Here is a 20469-nt window from a genome sequence, read left to right on the forward strand (position 1 = left end):
TAAAATAGTCTACTACAATTTTTCTGACAATAAGTTGTTGGCTCTAACCAAGAAATGTTTGTTAATAATAAAAATAATACTTGACTTATTTTGCTAAGCATGATACGCTCTTGTTCCATCCATGTTAGAAAGACAACTATCATATGATCTCCCTGATATGAGGAAGTGGTGATGCAACATGGGGGCTTAAGTGGGTAGAACTACTATCAATGAAACAAGATGGGATTGGGAGGGAGACAAACCATAAGTGACTCTTAATCTCACAAAACAAACTGAGGGTTGCTGGGGGGAGGGGGGTTGGAGAAGGGAGTGGGATTATGGACATTGGGGAGGGTATGTGCTTTGGTGAGTGCTGTGAAGTGTGTAAACCTGGCAATTCACAGACCTGTACCCCTGGGGATAAAAATATATGTTTATAAAAAATAAAAAATTAAAAAAAATAAAATAAAATAAAATAAAATAATTTAAAAAATTATATAGTTTAGCCACAAAATCAAAAGTATTAAAGTATAATTAAATAGTAAGTACATTTTAAAAATTATTTTCAATATAAATGATAGACACAGGGTTAATAATTTTAACTTATAATAAGCTCCTATAAATCAATAAGAAAATTTTAATGCAAATATACAAAATATGACAATTTTTAAAAAATTATTACATAAATAAATGAAAAATATTTCTTATTAAAGAAGTATTAGATATTAAAATATTATCTTAACAATAATCAAAGATGTGCACATTCATTTAAAAATATTTTATGGGGGGCACCTGGGTGGCTCAGTGGGTTAAAGCCTCTGTCTTCAGTTCGGATCATGATCCCAGGGTCCTGGGATCAAGCCCCACACTGGGCTCTCTGCTCAGCAGGGAGCCTGCTTCCCTCTCTCTCTCTGCCTGCCTCTCTGCTACTTGTGATCTCTGTCTGTCAAATAAATAAATAAAATCTAAAAAAAAAATTAAAATAAAATAAAAAATAAAAATATTTTATGGTAATACGGTGCTACTGAAAGTTAGAAAAGTAAGCATTCTAATTTTTTGCTGGTGGAAATAGAAATCAGAACAACATTTTGAGAAATTAATTTGGTAACATGTATACTAAAATTGCTTACTCCATTAAACAGAGCAATTCTAACTCCAGGTATCTATCCATAAAAAATAAAGTTACAAAGAATGACTTTGTTGTTTGCAATTTTTTCACACTATAATAGGTCAGAAATAGACATTCTTATGCATGTTTTAGAATATTCTTTAATGATTAAGAATAGTATTTTGAGAATATTGTGATATCATCTCATACCTGTCAAAATGGCTATTATCAAAAAGACAATAACAAGGGAGGATGTGGAGAAAAAGAAACCCTTTTGTACTTTTGCCAGGAATATAAATTGGTGCAGCCACTATAGAAAACAGTATGGAGGTTTCTTCAAAATATTAAAAATAGAACTACTATACAATCCATCCACTGCATTTCTGGGTATTTATCCAAAGGAAGTAAAAACACCAATTTTAAAAAATATATATACCCTTATGTTCATTGCAGCATTATTTATAATAGCCAAGATAGGGAAATAACCAAAGTGACCATCAATAGATGAATGGATAAAGAAGATGGGCTATATGTATGCAATGGAATATTATTCAGCTATGAAAAAAGAAATGAAATGATCTCACTGATATGAGGAATTTAAGAAACAAGACAGAGGATCATAGGGGAAGGGAGGGAAAAATGAAACAAGACAAAACCAGAGAGGGAGACAAACCATAAGAGACTCCTAATTTCAGGAAACAAACTGAGGGTTGCTGGAGGAGAGAGGGATGGAGGGATGGGGTGGCTGGGTGAGAGACACTGGGGTGGGTATGTGCTATAGTGAGTGTTGTGAATAGTGTAAGACTGATGACTCACAAACCTGTGTCCCTGAAACAAATAATACATTATATGTTAATAAAACCCACAGATAAAGGGAAAAAAATGAAATCATACCATTTGCAACAATATGGATGGACCTAGAGGGTATTATGCTAAGCGATATATTCACAGAGAAAGACAAATATCATATAATTTCACTTATATGTGGAATCTAAAAGACAAAAGAAACGAAACAAAAACAGACTCATAAATACAAAGAACAAACTGGTATTTGCCAAAGGGGAGGTGGGTGGGCAGATGGGCAAAATAGGTGAAGGGGATTAGGAAGTACAACCTTTCACTTGTAAAATACGTAAGTTATGGGGATGTGAAGCACAGTATAGGGAATATAGTCAATAACATTGTAATAACTTTGTATGGTGATTGATGGATAACTACACTTACTGTGGTGAGCATATTGTAATGTATATAAATGTCAAATCCCTGTGATGTACACCTGAGAATAATCTAATATTGTATGTCAACTATACTTTAATAAAAAGAAAAGAGAAAAAATTGTGAAACTATTTTCCACGGTGGCTACATTATTTTCTATTCATACCCACAGTATATGAGAGTTCAGCTTATTCCAGATCCTCATCAGCAGTTGATATCGTCAGTAGTTTTGTTTTTATTTTAGCAATTCTAATGTGTGTAGTTGTATCTCAATGTGGTTTTAATTCACATTTCAGTAATGGATAATTATGTTGGACATCTTCATGTGTTTATTTGTCATTAATATTTCTTCATCAGGGGAGTGTTTGTTCAAGCCATTTGCCCATTTTTAATTTTTTTTATTATGTTAGTCACCACACAGTACTTCATTAGTTTCAATATTCATTGCTCCATGATTCATCATTTCCCCACAATAATACATTGTTGCAATATGTGCCCACCTTAGCACCCATCACCAGGCTAACCCATCTCCCCACACCCTTCCCCTCTGAAGACCTCAGTTTGTTTCCCCAGAGTCCATAGTCTCTAATGGTTCATCTCCCCTTCTGATCCCCCCCTTTGTCTTCCTCTTCCTTTTCCTAAAATCCTCCATGCTATTCCTTATGTTCCACATATAAAAACCATATGATAATTGTCTTTCTCTGCTTGACTTATTTCATTTAGCATAATCCCCTCCAGTTCCATCCATGTCAATGCAAATGGTGGATATTCATCCTTTCTGATGGCTGAGTAATATTCAATTGTATATAAGGACCACATCTTTATTTATTCTTCTGTTGAAGGGCATCTTTTCTCCCTCCATAGTTTGGCTATTGTGGACATTGCTGCTATGAACATTGCGGTGCATGTTCCTCTTCTTTTCACTGCATCTGCATCTTTACCCATTTTTAAGTTGGATTGTTTTCTTACTATTGAGATATTATTTTTAATACCTTACTGAGTTATAATTTACCTGTCATAAAATACAGTTATTTTAAGTACTATTTCAATAATTATTTTTAAGCTTTTAGTTATGTAAACACCAATACAGTCTAATTTTAGGATATTTCCATTACCCCAAAAAGAAACTTCACTCTTATTGCAGTCACTCCCTGTTTCATACCACTATGCTATAGACTTGGCTTTTCTGGGACTTGGTATAAATGAAGTCATACAATATGTAGTTTTTTTGTGTGGACTTCAAATTATTTTCTCTGTTTTAAAATTGGGTTATAGGTCTTCTTACTAAATTGTAAGAGTTTTTGTGTATTCTAGACACAAGTCCTCAATTGGATGTATTATTTGCAAATATTTTTCCCCTGTCTTTGGCCAGTCTTTTCACTTTCTTCATGATGAATCTGAAGAACAAAAATGTTTAATTTTGATGGAGTACAATATATATTTTTTTGTCTTTCATTGTCTGTGTTTTTATAGTCAATTCTAAGAAATCATTAGTTACCTCAAGGTGTGAAAATTCAGTTCTATGTTTTTTTTCCTGATAGTTTTATAGGCTTAGATCTTATATTTATATATGATCCATTTGGAGATGACTTTTGTGTGCGATGTGAGTGTGAGGTAACAATTCATCTTTCTGTATGCAGCTATCCAATTGTTCCAGCACTGTTTTTTTAAAAGACTACAGTTTCCCCTCTCTGAACTGCTTCAGCACATTTTTCAAAAATCAACTAATAAATATAAGTATTTATTTCTGGGCTCTTAATATTTCTAGTTCATTGATCTATATGTCTATTTTTCTGTCAGTAGTATACTATCTCTTGATTACTGTAGCCTCATAATAAGTTTTGAAATATGCAAGTATAAGTCCTTCAACTTTGCCTTGTTTTTCAAAATTGTTTTCACTGTTCTCAAAGATCTGCACTTTTAAATTGCTTTTAGGATCAGCTTTTTAAATTTTAAAATTATAATAGGGATTTTTGTAAGGATTGTGTTGAACATAATCAACTTGCGAAATAATGTTAGCTTAATAGTTTTGAGACTTCCTATCCATGGACTGCCTCTCCATTTATCAAGGTATTCTTTAATTTCTTTCAGCAATGCTCTGTAGTTTTCAATGGACAAGTCTTTCATTAAATTTATTCCTAATATTTTATACTTCTTGGTACTGCTGAATGGAATTTTTCAATTTAATTTTTATTTAAATTCTAGTTAGTTAACATACAGTGAAATATTGGTTTCAGGAGTGGAGTTCAGTTATTCAACACTTACATACGGCACCTAGTGCTCATCACTAGTGCCCCCCTTAATCCCCACCACCCCTCTAGTCCATCTCCCACATTTCTCCCTCCAGTCAACCCTCAGTTTGTTCTGTATCTCATGTTTCCCTCTCTCTTTTATTTCCCCCTCCCATGTGTTCATCTGTTTTGTTTTCTTATATTTCACATTGCTGAATGGAATTTTTAAAGTACATTTTCAGATTGTTCATAGCTTGTGTGTAAAAATGCAACTGAATGAACTTATATCATATGACCTTGCTGCACTTATTTATTAATTCTAATGGGTTTGGGTTTTTTTTTTTTTTTTAGTATTTTAAAGATTTTATTTATTTATTTGTCAGAGAGATAGAGAGAGTACAGGCAGGCAGAGAGATGGGTGGGGGGAAGCAGGCTCTCCGCGGAGCAAGGAGACCAATTCAGGACTCGATCCCAGGATGCCGGGACCATGACCTGAGACAAAGGCAGCCGCTTATGTTCCACATATAAGTGAAACCATATGATAATTGACTGAGCCACCCAGGCATCCCTAATGGGTTTGGTTTTTGTGCATTTCTTAGGATATTCAGTTTGGAGGATCATGTCATCTGCTAATAAAGACATTACTTTTTTCTTTTTAATTTGCATGCTTTTTATTTCTTTTTCTTTTCTTTATTTTTAAATTTATTTTTGCTTGTTTGGTTTTTGCCTGATTGATTACCCTGGCTAGAACCTCCAGTACAATTTTTAATTGAAGTGATGAAATTGGACTTCTTTACTTTGTTTCAGGTTATAAGGAGAAAGAATTACATTTTTAACAAGTATAATGTAAACTGTAGATTTTTCATCAGTGCACTTTATCAAGTTGAAGAAATTCCTTTATATTCCCAGCATGTGGAGAGTTTTTATTCTGAAAAGCTTTTAGATTTTGGTAAAGTATTTTCTGCCTCTGTTAATATGATCACATGGTCTTTGTTCTTTATCCTATTACTATGGCATATTACATATTACATATTAACTGATTTTCAGACCAACCTTGAATTTATGACATAATTTTTTGGCATATTATTGTTCAGGAAAGCATGGAAGAATTATGTTCTACAAAGAAGAAAGGTTATTAAAATAAAATTATCTTCTATTTATAGATGTGTTGTAAGAGGACAAAAATACAACTCTTACAAAGAAATAAGTAGGTACCTTTCATTTTTTCACTGTATATCATATGTGAACTGAGTAATCATCATCTGAATAGTAGCCTCATGTTATTTTCTATTCATGTATTCTGATTTGTTTTCATAATGCTTATTATTATGTATTTTGTTTACCACTATATTCATAGCATCTAGGATAATAACTACATAATTTTGACACTCGATATGGATTTCTTTTTTTTTTCTTTTTTTTTTTAAGATTTTATTTATTTATTTGACAGAGATCACAAGTAGGCAGAGAGGCAGACAGAGAGAGAGGAGGAAGAAGGCTACCCGCTGAGCAGAGAGCCCGATGCGGGACTCGATCCCAGGACCCTGAGATCATGACCTGAGCCAAAGGCAGAGGCTTTAACCCACTGAGCCACCCAGGCGCCCCTCGATACGATTTCTTATATGACTGAGTGAATGGAAGAAATTTTAAAAATTGTTTTCCTATCATTTCCTACATCAAATAAGTTGAGCACAAATTATCTTAAAAAGATATAATGAAAATATAATTAGAAAGAAAAATAAGCTATGAAAGAGCTTTCATTTTCCATTTTTATAATCCAAGTTTAAAGGTTATCTACTGTCTGTTTTCTTCCATTCACACAGTTAAATAAGCCTCATCACAACTTAAATACCCAAAGATGTAGAAATCCTCCTGCTTGACGGATGTCTTCATCTCTATGAGTTGAAAGATAACCTAGTAGAGCTGCTACATGCCATTATTTATTTCAGAAAGGAGTCTGATAGGGTGTAGATCCACATTAGACAAAATTGAAAGGAGTCAATTCTTAGTATACAAAACGAATTTTAAAAATCTCCAAGCGTAACCCTGAATATTTCCATTTAATCCCTGAATCATTGAGCATTAGATGTCCTTATTGAAGTTGCATAGAAAATCTCACTACTCTCTTAGTAAATTGTTTCAGATGGAGAGATTTAGAAGACAAATAACCTATACTGTGCTACCCTTTTGGGATAGGTGTGTGTTGAAGAGGTAGGGGCATTACCAAAAGATGTTTTTTCAATCCTTACATTAGAATTTTGGCATAAATTTGTTTTTCTTTCCATGTCAATCAGAAGTTCTAAGAACCATGTTAAATTGTTCCGTTTGTTTTTGTCTCAAACTTACCACTCTAGCTTCTTTATTTTGCTTTTGTTTTTGTCCTAAGTGTTAATTTCATTTTATTCAACATAGTTTGGAATGTTTTAGATTGAGTTTCTACTGTGACTGACATTAGCTAAGTCCCTTTGTATACACAGTGTTATTCAAAGTTATTTTAATCTCATAATCATACTCTATATTACATATATTAATCCTATTTAGCAAAGTTAAGAAAGCTATTCTTTAAAAACTATTTACATACTGAAGGTTTTATTTGTAAGTAATTATTCATTCCATCCGAACATTCAACCACCATAGAAGTATTCAAGTATTCAACTGTCCAAATATGCGACAATCATTTGCAGTCACTATTCAACTATGATATTGACTACTATACTTTGTTAGGTGCTACAGAACACAGAAAAGAGTAAATCAGTAATTCCAATGAGCTGAAATCAGAATATAAGCATAATGCTGTTGATGCACTGCACAGGTTAAAAACTAGCTCTGGACAGAGAGAAGGAAAGGACTCCATGGTGGTCATACTGTAATTTGTGTGGAAACTGAAGGAAGCTGGAAGTTCAGCAGTTGCAGAACTTTAGAGTAAGGTCTGAGCAAGAGAAATCATACCAGCAAAGAAACTACAAGGTGAGAAGGATGAAATTATTAAAGGCTATGTGAGCTGGACAATTTCCATTTCTCAGTTCAGATCTACTCTCTACTCATTCGACTCCTTTTTTTCTGCCCCTTTCCCACCAGGCTATTTCTGTGGACTAAATGCATCTAAAGGGTTGCTTGCTCGCTGGCCTCTTCCTGGCTTTGCCTAATGGGAGACACTTGGAGGAGATAGGAGGAGGAGAGGAGAGCAAATTTGGGTGGTATCTACCATTCTTTCCATTCAGGATTGCTGCAAATTTGCTAAACCTCCAATAGCACCCATAGCTCTTGCCAAGGGCTCCTCCCCCAAGAGTTCATCTCCTCACTTCATATTAGAGCACCCTTTTATACTTCAGACCTGGCAAGGGGGAACACCCACTCCTCCCACTCCTTGCTATTGCTAGTCCTAAGAATGTTCATTCAAGTTGATTTCCTTTAACACCTTTGTAAAATGGGGTTTGTAACTTAGTTTTATAAATGGCCTCTTTATTAAACTCACATCAGTTTTCCCATGCCAATGTGCCATCTGTTTCTCCTGGAGCTCTGACTGATACAATGTAGTAAGTTTGAGCAAAAGGGAACATATTTAGAGCCACTGTAGTAAAGGGTGTGCAGAATTGCAGTTAATCTTGTCAAAAGTGAAGAGACAGTGAAATAATTTAGAAAGATAACTTCGAAGACATTGTGAAGAAAGCTAAGAAAGAGTAACATCAGGGAAACCCAATATGATGATGTTCCAATAGTTTAGGAATTGAGAGCTGGAGGGGAGGGCAGAATAGATTTGGTGGTGTCAGAGGATGAACTGATAAGGTTTATGGTCCTGCAAAGGAAATGAAAAAAATAAAGGAGTTCAGAGTAACTCATATGTACATATGACTAATACAATGAGCACATTTCAAAAAAGTATTCATTTTCCAGATAGGAAAAACCTATTATTGAACACAAATATATTTTCATATATGCATAGTAATATTGATTTTTTTTTCCTGAAGCCATTCACACTGCCAGAGTAGAAAATGTTTTCACCCACTCTTATAATTCTCTTTAATGTTGCTGTTAGTTAAGGAAAATGTCTGCCAAAACTATTGACTTGTAGTGCCAAGTATAACATGTAGCTTTACTTAATCAGTGCACATAAAAGCCATATAAAACAGGAAGCCAAATAATTATGAGGGGAAGCTAATAGAGGGGAAGTGAATTTTGGCTCAATACCATTTGGTATCTGAGTCATACTTGCAGTACTCTGAAAACTACACAAAGTAGTAAGTAACTTCACTCAGTTGTCCCAATAATATGCTTTCTGTCATATTTCTGATGATAAGGGTCTCAAACTATAATTAGTTTTCAGACAACCTCTCTCTAATTAAATTTAGACTCTCAAAGTTGTGTGGGAGACTACTTTTATCTATTTCAACGATTCACCTTACGTTTATAATCCTTTAATTCACTCAATAAATGGTGACTCATTTTATTCCTGATTCCTGAGTGCCTCAACAACAGAGAGAAGTAAAAAAGAACTTTTACCACTGAAGACAATCTATCATCCCCTAGAGAGTTGTGATTCATCTTTCTCCAGAAACTGTAGTCTGAGCTTTACCTCCTATAGTGATCTAAAACTGGTCTACAGTTTTGACCCTATTGCGTTTTATACATTGACTAAAGCTAGCAAGTGTCCTGAGTCCTCTTTGAAATGTCTATTGTTCCCACCTGGGAATTTCTTTAGCTCTTATCCCAACTCCTCCACTTTGGGACAACCTTTTGAATTCCCTCTTCATAAAAACTCTTTTCCTTATAAAATGAAATTAAACTGGATTGAATATGTTTTCTTAGTGCCTTGAAAAGAGGCTCAGTATGTATTTTAGGAAGCATATTACCTTATAGTATAAATAGAATATCATGTGTAATTATACTATACACAATTATGTATAGTATATGTATATGTATAGTATATTTTATATGCTTATAAAATATAAAATACTGAAAATATTTATAGGTCGATTTAAACTTCAGATATATTTTAATGAAGACATTTCTTCCAGAAAAATAATCTGCCAAGAGTTCAAAACTATTTTCAGGGGGAATTAGTTTCTTAACAAAGAAACTAATTAACTTTCTAATATATGATTGATAACATAAAGGTGACTCTGTGAAAACAGTACTTTCAAAGTGATATATAAAAGTAGTGATATATGTTCCCATTATTTTTCCGAGACAATACAGAGATGACACAAAATGTTAGTAAATTGGACTTTTAAAAAGTGATTTAGAGCTTTACAGTATTTTGTGGATGAAATAACCTATTGTGTTCTGACTTTTTAATTATTTATCATCAGAGATAGTATGAGTAACATAAGGTATTCATTAGCAGCAAGTTTTATATTGTCTATTAAGAAAACCACTTCTAGGGGCGCCTGGGTGGCTCAGTGGGTTAAGCCTCTGCCTTCGGCTCAGGTCATGATCCCAGGGTCCTGGGATCGAGTCCCGCATTGGGCTCTCTGCTCGGCAGGGAGCCTGCTTCTCCTCATCTCTCTCTGTCTGTCTCTCTGCCTATTTGTGATCTCCCTCTCTGTCAAATAAATAAATAAAATCTTAAAAAAAAAAAAAAAAAGAAAACCACTTCTAAATTCATGTCTGAAATTTTGAGGAGAAATTGTTCTATGTCATACTCACTAATGAGGTAACATTTCATTATAACTCATTTTGTAGTGACTATAAATAGAATTTAAAGATTAAATGATTTATATATAAAGCTTTTAGAATAGCATCTGATACAGGTGTTAGCAATTATTGCGTTTATTGCCAAAAAAGAAAATCTAAATATATATTGGATATAAAATATCAGTGAAGTCATGGTTGATACTTACATCTCCAGTTTCATTTGACACCTCTGTTTTTCCCTCCTCTGTGCTATAGAGAAGCTGGCTTTTTTAGTTCCTCAAATACCTCGTGCTTTCTCTGACCTCAGATTCGCTATTCCACTTTTTCTTCCAGTCCCACCTTCCTTCTAATTAACACCTATTTATCATTCCAAACTGATGCTGCTTCCTCAGGGAAGCCATGCCTGCTAATATTCTCTACCATCATTTCACCTTTACCCCAGACTAGGTCAAATTCCCTGTCTTATGCTTTATAATTACTAGTACATGTCTTCATAACATCATGGTGTACACAAGGGAGACAATTTTATTTTGCAGACTTCCTGAAGGATTATACTGGAGAGACTAGCTTACTGACAGTACAGGGAACTGGGCTAAACTTCTAAAGGCATTGTAAATGACAGGGTCACCCATGGTACACATAGCATTTTTTTTTTAATTATAGAATATAAAGTAAGCATAACAAAGAGAAGAAAAATCAAGTTTAGAATCAGAGGATGAAGACTGCTGATAGATCCTCCCCTCTCCTAAACTTCTAAATCCATTAAAATTTTGAAATCTGAAATGCTTTATATAATTGCATCTGTTGTGGAAATCATCAGTACAATTTCTCAACCAGGTCCACAGTGGGTGAGATGAATGTATTCATACAGATTCAACAACAGAAACAGAGGGCATCAAATAGGTCAGATTGGATTTCACTTTGAAATCATAGGGAAGGGTGCTGAACTTGCCCAGGCCATTACAATAAAACTCCAAGGAAAATTTAACTAAATGTCCCAGAGGCAATATTTCCTAAGCAACATTTAAGTAGTAATTTCTTAACATATTTGTGACTATCTGAATAATGTATTTCTTCTGTTTTAGACTCTGAACTCCACAAGAGGAGGAATTGTATCTATTTCATTTACCAATATGGCCAAAGATTGTAATACAATCTTGGGGGGAAAAAGCATTCAAGAAATAGTTGAAACAAATAGCTGATATTTGATTAATAAATGAATAGATAGACCTAATGGCCAAATTTATATTGGAAGTAAGTATAGTGAGGGTCAAGTACTTTCACTATTCAGAAATTATTTTTTAAATATCTTCTCCCTCAAATGCCTGTTTATAAATTTTACTTGTAAGAATCAAAAAACTTGGGATCCTTGAGTGGCTCAGTCAGTTACGTGCCTGCCTTGGGCTCAGGTCAGGATTCTAGGATAGAATCTCCTGTCAGGCTCCTTGCTCAGCATGGAGCCTGTTTCTCCCTCTGCCTGCCACTCTCTCTGCTTGTGCTCTCTCTCTCTCTCTCTGACAAATAAATAAATCTTTAAAAAAATTTAAAAACCTGAATAGACTGCTTTCTTTCTCACTTAATAATATTTTGAAGTTCCTATTATATGTATACATATATTTGAATGTATGTATATGTTTATTTTAATAAATACTTATTCCCTTCAAAATTCACCAAGACTGGGACGCCTGGGTGGCTCAGTTGGTTAAGCAGCTGCCTTTGGCTCAGGTCATGATCCCGGTGTCCTGGGATCGAGTCCCACATCGGGCTCCTTGCTCAGCAGGAAGCTTGCTTCTCCCTCTGCCTCTGTCTGCCATTCTGTCTGCCTGTGCTCGCTCTCTCCCTCTCTCTCTCTGATACATAAATTAAAAAAAAATCTTTAAAAAAAAAAATTCACCAAGACTATATTTATAACAGATTAATTGGCTCACTCTTGCTTCTTTAAAACACACAAAAAAACACAAAATAAACTTTGTCTACAAAATGCAATTTCAGAAAAGATTTTATTTCTTTTTAGTGATTTTTCAAAGCAGAAAATGCCTTAGCATGAAAGGCAACTAATCTTAACTTTCCATAGACAATAGCTAAATAGCATTTTATATATGGGCTTTACAGACTAAAACATTGTCTACTGTGGCCAGAAGCAAATTGGAAAACAGTCAAATCCATGTCCTTTCAGGCAAATAGTCTTCGCATTGTTAATATAATCAAGTACCCATCTGAAGAGAACACTGTCTTCTTATCGAAATTTTAAAATTTGCAGAAGCACAAAAAGATCCAGAAACATAGCTTAATAAAAATGCTAGCAAAAGGAAGAATTATACCAGATATCAAGAGCAATTGCAAAATGGAAAAGGCCTACTTATTGAAAAAGTTATGTCAAAATATCCTGTTTTAGACATGAAAGGATCAGAAAAGATACTTCAATTATGCCAGAAAAAAAAATAAGTGGTAAAGAATGGATGCTTCTGAGAATTGCAGACTCAAAAGATAATAAAAAGTAATTTTAAACTTGTTTAGGTGATATGCTAATTGGAAGAGTGAAGAATCCAACCTTAGCTATTACATACGAAATAATCATACCAAGGAGACTAACACATTTGAGAATCTATTTAATGAGGGAAAAATGGTAGTGAGCTCAGAAAAAAACCTAGGAACAGCTAATGTGATCACATCGAAGATACGTATTTCTTTAAAGGAGAAATAAAAGTCCTGACAATCATTTATGTGATATTATATCTCAGATTGGATCATTTCTTCTCACGGTTCAGAGGATATCCATGTGGATGAGCCTAAGGATCATTTTATTTTTTATGCCTACTTTTGAGCAAATTACTACTGCTGGAGAGAGTCACAGAATATGAAATATTGATGCCACAATGAATTCCTAATTACCAATTTCAAATTGGTCTTGTCAGCAGAGCCTGGCAATTCTACCTACTTCTTTGGCCAACTGGCTCTCCCTCTCTACAATGTTTCAACATTCCTTTATTTTCCTCAAATCATTAACATAATTAAATCTCCCAGGTAACACCCTATTCCAAGCTGCAATCTTCTCATCCAAACCAAAACAATAGACAATTTACTTACTTCCCTGCTTCCATTCCTTTCTTTCCTTCAGTCCATTCTCCATACTAAAATCTGATTATTCTCTGATCACCTCAACAACTTGCCACAGGACAAAAGACCTACAACCTGCTGTACAACTCCATCTCAAACCACTTCGCCCTTCACTTTCTGTTTCTGTTACAGTAGTCTTTAATTTCTCAAGTGCCCAATGCTTCCCGCATCCTTACCCATTGCTTTGGTTTCCTGGGGCTATTGTAACAAAGTCATACAAATGGAGTGACTTAAAACAATAGAATTTTATTGTCTTGACAGTTCTGGAAGCTGAAATCAAGCAGTTGTCAAGGGCCATGCTCCCTCAGAAACCTGTAAGGAAATTCTTCCTTGTCTCCTCCTAGCTTTTTGTGGTTTGCTGACAGTCTTTGGCACTCCTTGGCTTTTTTTTTTTTTTTTTAATTTAAATTCAATTAGCCAAAATATAGTACATCATTGGTTTTTGATGTGGTGTTCAGTGATTCATTAGTTGCATATAATACCTAAGGCTCATCACCACACGTGCCCTCCTTAATGCCCATCACCCTGTTACCTCATCTCCTCAACCACCTCCCCTTCCACCACCCTTCCACAACCCTCAGTTTGTTTCCTAGAGTCACGAGTCTCTCATGGTTTCTCTCTCCTTATTTCTTTAGAAATGCATCATTCAGTTAGATGCATCATTCAATTCTCCATCTTTGTATGGCCTTCTCCATATGTTTCTCTCTGCTGCCAAATTCCTCCTTTAAATCAATCATATTGGATTAAGACCCACCCTAATGACCTTATTTTGACTCAGTTGCCTTTATAAAAACTCAGTTTCCAACTAAGGTCACATTCTGTGGTACAAAGGTTCAGGACTTAAGCATATCTTTTTGAGAGACACACAAGTCAACCAATAAAAATCCATTAACACGGGAGTTTTTCACAGGTTCTTTGTTCTTCCACATATCTTCTGGCAATCTTTATTCTTCTGCCACCCTGCCTAGTCACCTTTCCAAGTTTCAACCCAGAATGACTTTTCTTAAGGAAGACTGAATCACAATCTAAATATGTTTTTCCAATATATAGCCATTCACATGGCTATATATTGCTTGCCTTTGTAACCCTTGTCATATTTGGAATTTTATGTTTATTTTACATTATTTGGTTAATATCTGTCTACTTCACTGGACTCTGAACTCTGTGAAGGTCATTTCTCTTCAGTGTTGGATCACTATACGTCTAGAATACTATAATAGTATAATACTACAATAGGCATTCAGTAAGTGTTCAGCTGAATGAATAATGGATCAAACCAGAAATGACAAAAACATCAACTTGAATTTCCTAATTTTCACTAAATTTTCCCATTTTCACTAAAGTGTTAGTTAATGAGAATATAAATTGATTATTTTCATATATTTCATATAAAGCAATATTCTCCCTGCCAAGAAATAATTTCTATAATAGAGAGTAATTCACCAAAACCATCAGTAAAGAACTTGTACTGTTTTTTTAATTATTTGTGCTGTAGTAACTGTACAGGACTCTAACCCACTCATGTCACTCAAATTCTCTTTTTAGTCTCAAAAAATCAACAGTTCCAAACATCCAAATTGCCTTCATACACTTCCAGGGCAAGCAAAAAAGCAAAAGATTATGATGGAGTTGAGGAATATTCAGTTCAGTACAACAAAATTTATTGATAAGTGCTGTGCTTGGCTCTAGAAACACCCACTAAGCAACAAGTCAATAGAAGAAGAGAAATGTTGTGGTGAATCATAATCAGCAGCAGTGGAAATAGAAATGCCCACCTACAAATATTACCTTTCTATGCTTTAATATTGCACCTGCACACTTTTAGATTCCAAGGCAAAATGTGATTCTTTGGATGGCATCTATCTTGTGTATTTTCCTTTCTCTTCCACAATTCCTTATATGAGTCATATTCAAAGCTACGGTGTATAAACATACAGACTTTGAAGACTGGCAGAACTGGTTTAGCATTCTAGCTCTTAATATCTGGGTCATTCTGAACTTTAATGTCTTTAAGCTTCACTTACCTATAAAATAGAGATGATATTATTTGGTTGATTAGATTGTTCTGGATATTAAATAATGTATATTATAAATTGCCTGCTCATGGTTCGCAATCAGTAATGTGCTATTATTCACCAAAATAATCACAAAAGGTACATTTTAAACTATTTTCAGTTTCAAACATAAGCACTTAATCTTCTGAAACTATGGTACTGTTTTTATGATTTTTTTCATACCTAACATTCACTTATACCTATTAGCTGACATACATAATACTAACTTTAGTTGAATTTACTTAAAGAAAACATCCTTAGTTTATTATTTGTAGTATATAGATAAGTTCCAATATATCTATTAAAGGTCCAATTCTTATAGTTATAAAACAAAGAGCAATAAGCAAATTAATAAATTATCCTTATTTTAAAATATTTATTCTTAAGATTAAAATGTTTGGGTTTAATATTCATTCTTTGATTAAATTGTTGCCTTTGAAAATTTTGCATAAATCAAAAAATATTTGAGAAACACAGAATGGTCAATAGTAAAATAATTTAAATAATGTTTCATTGATAGTAATGCAGAAATATAATTAATTTTTTGTATAATTTGTAAATAATTTTCTGCTCTATTAGACAGAATTTGGCAATCAGACATATTATTTAAAACTTTAAATTGATTCTCCCAGACATAATTACTATTTTACCAAGTGGATATAGCTTGACTTTTGCTACCATATTCAGAGTTTACAATTTCCCACAAATTCGCACTTTAAAAGCCAAGTATATTTTCCTACAACTATCATGTTGTACATAGTTATATATGATGAGGGAGCAGGAGGCTGGCTGAGGACAAAGCAAAAGCTGGCGCCTTGCACCCCCTCTTCACCCTTTCCCCTCCATAAGTGTAGCATCCCTCAGGCAGCCCTGACTGCCATGAACAATAAGCAAATAGTTAACTTGCAGAGTTTATAATCCTGCTAGACTGGAGTCTCCCTTGGCTTACAAATGTCCTAAATCTCACTAACAAAGACAATTGATAGCAGGATTGTGACACCCCACCAAAAAGTCTCCCAACTATCTTAATGTTAATGGCTGGGCTAAAGACAACATTGATCCAGCAGCAAGGGCAAGGCCTTCGGCAGGCCTGGAACATCCTGGCACCTTGTAGGCCCTCTTTAGCATATGAAAACTCCATTGAAACCTCTCTTCCCCTCACTTTCCCCCAGCCTCGGTACATAACCTGCCATCCCTCACAACCCGGGGCAGCAGCTCTTCCTGCCCACGGGTCCTGTCCCCGTGCTTTAATAAACCACCATTTTGCACCAAAGATGTCTCAAGAATTCTTTCTTGGTCATCGGCTCCAGACCTCAGCCCACCAAACCTCACCTAGGTTCTAGAACTTCATCATATAGATACTGTGAAGATTTTCATGATAAACCAAGAATTCAATTTTAGAGATAATAGCAAGGCAGAGCCTGCCTCAGTCAGACTTGACTTATTCATTATTATCTGAATCCTGAACTTGTCTGTTGATATTTTTAAATGGAGTTGTTGATGATATCCTTTATAGGGGTTCCTCATCTTTGTCAGTCATAACCATATTAGTTCTCCAGAATTTTCTTGTAAACAGTTGAACATACAGAAGAAAAAGGGAGGCCTTGAGGTACAGAACTCATATTTTTAAGCACTTACTACGCACTTTTCCACTTCCATTGAGCAGACATTTACGAATTCTGATAATGTGTTAGGAATAGCACCAAATAATCGATAACTTTCACTTATATTATTTCTATTAACCTTGACTTCACCTCTATGAGGCAGGTGTTCTTATTTCTATTTTTAAAATAATGAAGCTGGGTTTCAAAAAGGTTAAATAAGTGACAGAATAGGATTTGAAATTTAATCTGCCTGATCCTTAAAACTATGCCATGATTGTTACTCTATGTTACCTATACATAAGCAAAATCCTCCTTAACTTGCTTACCAGAGAAATAACTCCTTTGAAACTCCATTTTTAACTCTGTACCAAGAAAGACAAAAAAAAAAAATGGTTTTGTTTGTTTTTATATAGGTATATGGCCATTATTGATCCCTTGAAACCCAGACTGTCTGCCACAGCAACCAAGATCGTCATTGGAAGTATTTGGATTCTAGCGTTCCTACTTGCCTTCCCTCAATGTCTTTACTCCAAAATTAAAGTCATGCCAGGCCGTACTCTTTGCTATGTGCAATGGCCAGAAGGTCCCAAACAACATTTCATGTAAGTTAATTCTCTATTGTGGTTTTCAAATCAACTTATTAAAATACTTGAAGAGCTACAGGTTGGGAGCAACAATTAAGTAAATAAGACATAAGCATTTCCCTTAAGGGTTCACACATTAGTTGGGAAAAAGATATTAAAATATTATGACTGGCTCAGTCGGTAGAGCAACTCTTGATCTCAGGGATGTGAGTTCAAGCCCCATATTGGGTATAGAGATTACTTAAAACTAAAATCTTTTAAAAAGGCGGGGGGGGGGAGGCTAAAATACTACCATATAATATGATCAGTAAGTTTTGTTAAGTTTCAAAGGTTTCTATTAGGAAATATTTGATGACATTTATATGGGGTTGAATTAGGGAATTTCCTGGAGGAAGTGATAAGATCCCTGGAGATAAAATCATTACACAAACAAAAGCAGGGTTCCTATTGATTGAGGAAAGAATGGGAAGGGAAAAACTGAAGCCCAAAGGTGTGGCTTGCCCTTTTATAAAATCCTGGCCAGGGAAAGGCAGTTCTGGAAGCTACACAAAACTTTATACAAACTCTAGTTGTATGGTTATATTATCAGTAGCCCACCTATTCTTCCCTAACTGCATTCTTATGATTTTAATTGAAAGCTATGAAGTCCTAGAGTCGAGTTTGCTAATTTATAGTATCATGACACTATAAATTAGTGTGTGACTAACACATCTGAATGTTATTTACCAAATTAATAATGCTATCAGATGTGTCATGACATTGGAAAAATGAATGTAAATGTAATTACCTGATTTTTTAAATTACAGTCATATAACTTGTGGATCCAAAGTGGCTTAGAGTAGTTACATTTTTTTATTTGGATAAAAAACAATTTGTTTCAAATATGACCGGTGTTGCAGAGATATATAGAACAATTTTACATATGAGAAAATATCTCTCAGTTGAGTCATCTCTTTCTCTCTGATGATAATTTAATTATATTAATTCAACCAATTACCAAGCAGAAAAATGGCATTCATCCTGAACCTCTAGGCAGGGAGAACCTGGGTAGCAGTCTAAATCAGCATTGCAATGCAGCTAGAGTTTTTGCATATGAATCAGAGATTGACAAGAATCAACTGGTAGCATTTGGATGACAGTAGTAGGCAATAACATCATATCTTGACAGATTTGGGAAATGATAACTTGGAGAAAATGTGGAAATAATCTTTGGAATTTTCTATTGTGATTTAAAAGGTAATGAATGCAAAGTTCCATATGCAGTATCAACATGTGGGTTGTTTTTTTGTTTTTTTTTCCATTTTTTGCAGTTACCATATTATTGTCATTATACTGGTGTACTGCTTTCCATTGCTCGTCATGGGTGTCACATACACCATTGTTGGAATTACTCTCTGGGGAGGAGAGATCCCAGGAGATACCTGTGACAAGTATCATGAGCAGCTAAAGGCTAAAAGAAAGGTACTGTTCCATATTATTTTACATAGGATTTGTGTATGTAGCCCAACACAGAGGGGAAAACCTAGTCATAGCATTTTAACATGATTGGATGCTTTACTCTCATTTTTTGCCTGTTTTCTTTCTTTCTACCCATTTTTTCTTTTAGTTTATGTCTTCTATAAGCACTGTTTATGTACAACATCGGTTCCAGATTAGACAATCACTTTCTTACAGCAGGACTTGTACGACCTTTTGCAGTGTTCTCAATTACTCCACCTGAAACTTTTGAAATCTCACTTGAAGTCCCAGTGATTATATTTCTGCAGTTGTAGTGTTATGCCCAAATTCCAAGCCGCCCCCCCAAAGACGACCATCAGAGTTCAGAGTCAAAGCCAAACAGCAAGGGTCGTTTATTAAGAGTTCGAACCCGAACCTCCACGCACTTGTTGCCAGTGACGCTAAGAGGCCCTAAGCTCAGGATCACATCACTTTTTATACACTATTTTGGGGAGGCAGGGACTTAGCATACATCATATCCTGTAACAAATCGCTACATACCACGGGCAAATCAAAAAGGAACTCTATAATATGACTGGCGCGCTACAGAGCGGAAAAAGGGCTGGGAACAGATTTTTGGTTAGGTCAAGAGGCTGTCATTCTTCAAACTGCTGAGTTGGCACTGCTAGGGTATGTGTCACCTCAGGATTGGTCGGGGTCTTCCTGTCAAGCCGCAGGGCACCAGATGGTTATTATCTCTTGGCCCAGAGCCGGATGGGGGGCCGGGAGCAGTCATTCTGTTACATCCAATTCCAGGTGGGGGTTTCTCTGGCGTCAGATGACTGTTATCTCTTGGACCAGAGCCCGATGGGGGGCCGGAGAGCAGCCATTCTGTCATGTCCAATTCTGGGTGGGGGATGTGTGGTTACAAAGTGTCTATAGAAAGTATGCTGGTATTTTTCCATCTCCTCATGGATTAGCAAGCGAAGGTACAGAAGCAGAAATAGCGGTAATGGTTATAATTTAGGCATCGCAGTAGCTACCTTTGTCCTTTATTGAACAGAATACCCCTGATGTCCTCTAATCTCCCAGAAGCTTCTTTTATCCCAGGAATCTCTCCTAGTATGTGCTATAATTTCCCAACATCCATCTACCTATCCCTCTCCTCCTAAACATGCCTCCACTCCTCCCCCAGCCCCATCTAATTTCTACCAAGCCATCATGTATGTCTGATTAAGACATGAGAGCTGCAGTATAGTTCTTCTATGACTTACTGGGTGGCAAGAAAAAACTTATTTTTGAACAACTCACATGAAACAAAAAGCCTCTAAAGATTATTATAATGACATTTTACTAGGATTTTTTAATGAAGATTTTTTTTTCTATCATGTGACTCAAGTGAGATTTTTTAAAAAATGTGTGGAGTTGAAAAGAATCCTAGAGCTGACTATCCATCTTCCTCTCTCCGGCTGATGTGTTCCTCATACAAATCAGAGAGGTTTTCCC

The 20469-nt window shown here is 35.1% G+C and overlaps 1 protein-coding gene across 1 annotated transcript in view; it reads left to right on the plus strand.

The window, feature by feature from the left end:
• TACR3 (tachykinin receptor 3) overlaps positions 1–20469 on the plus strand; it is an 81081-nt gene that overhangs the window by 17487 nt on the left and 43125 nt on the right. Inside the window, exons 2-3 of the mRNA XM_059171769.1 lie at positions 17356–17544; positions 18837–18987. Of these exons, the coding sequence (XP_059027752.1) occupies positions 17356–17544; positions 18837–18987 (340 nt within the window). The remainder of the gene's footprint in view (positions 1–17355; positions 17545–18836; positions 18988–20469) is intronic.

The sequence above is a fragment of the Mustela lutreola genome, chromosome 1, assembly GCF_030435805.1.
Source record: "Mustela lutreola isolate mMusLut2 chromosome 1, mMusLut2.pri, whole genome shotgun sequence".
Classification (NCBI taxonomy): Eukaryota; Metazoa; Chordata; class Mammalia; order Carnivora; family Mustelidae; genus Mustela; species Mustela lutreola.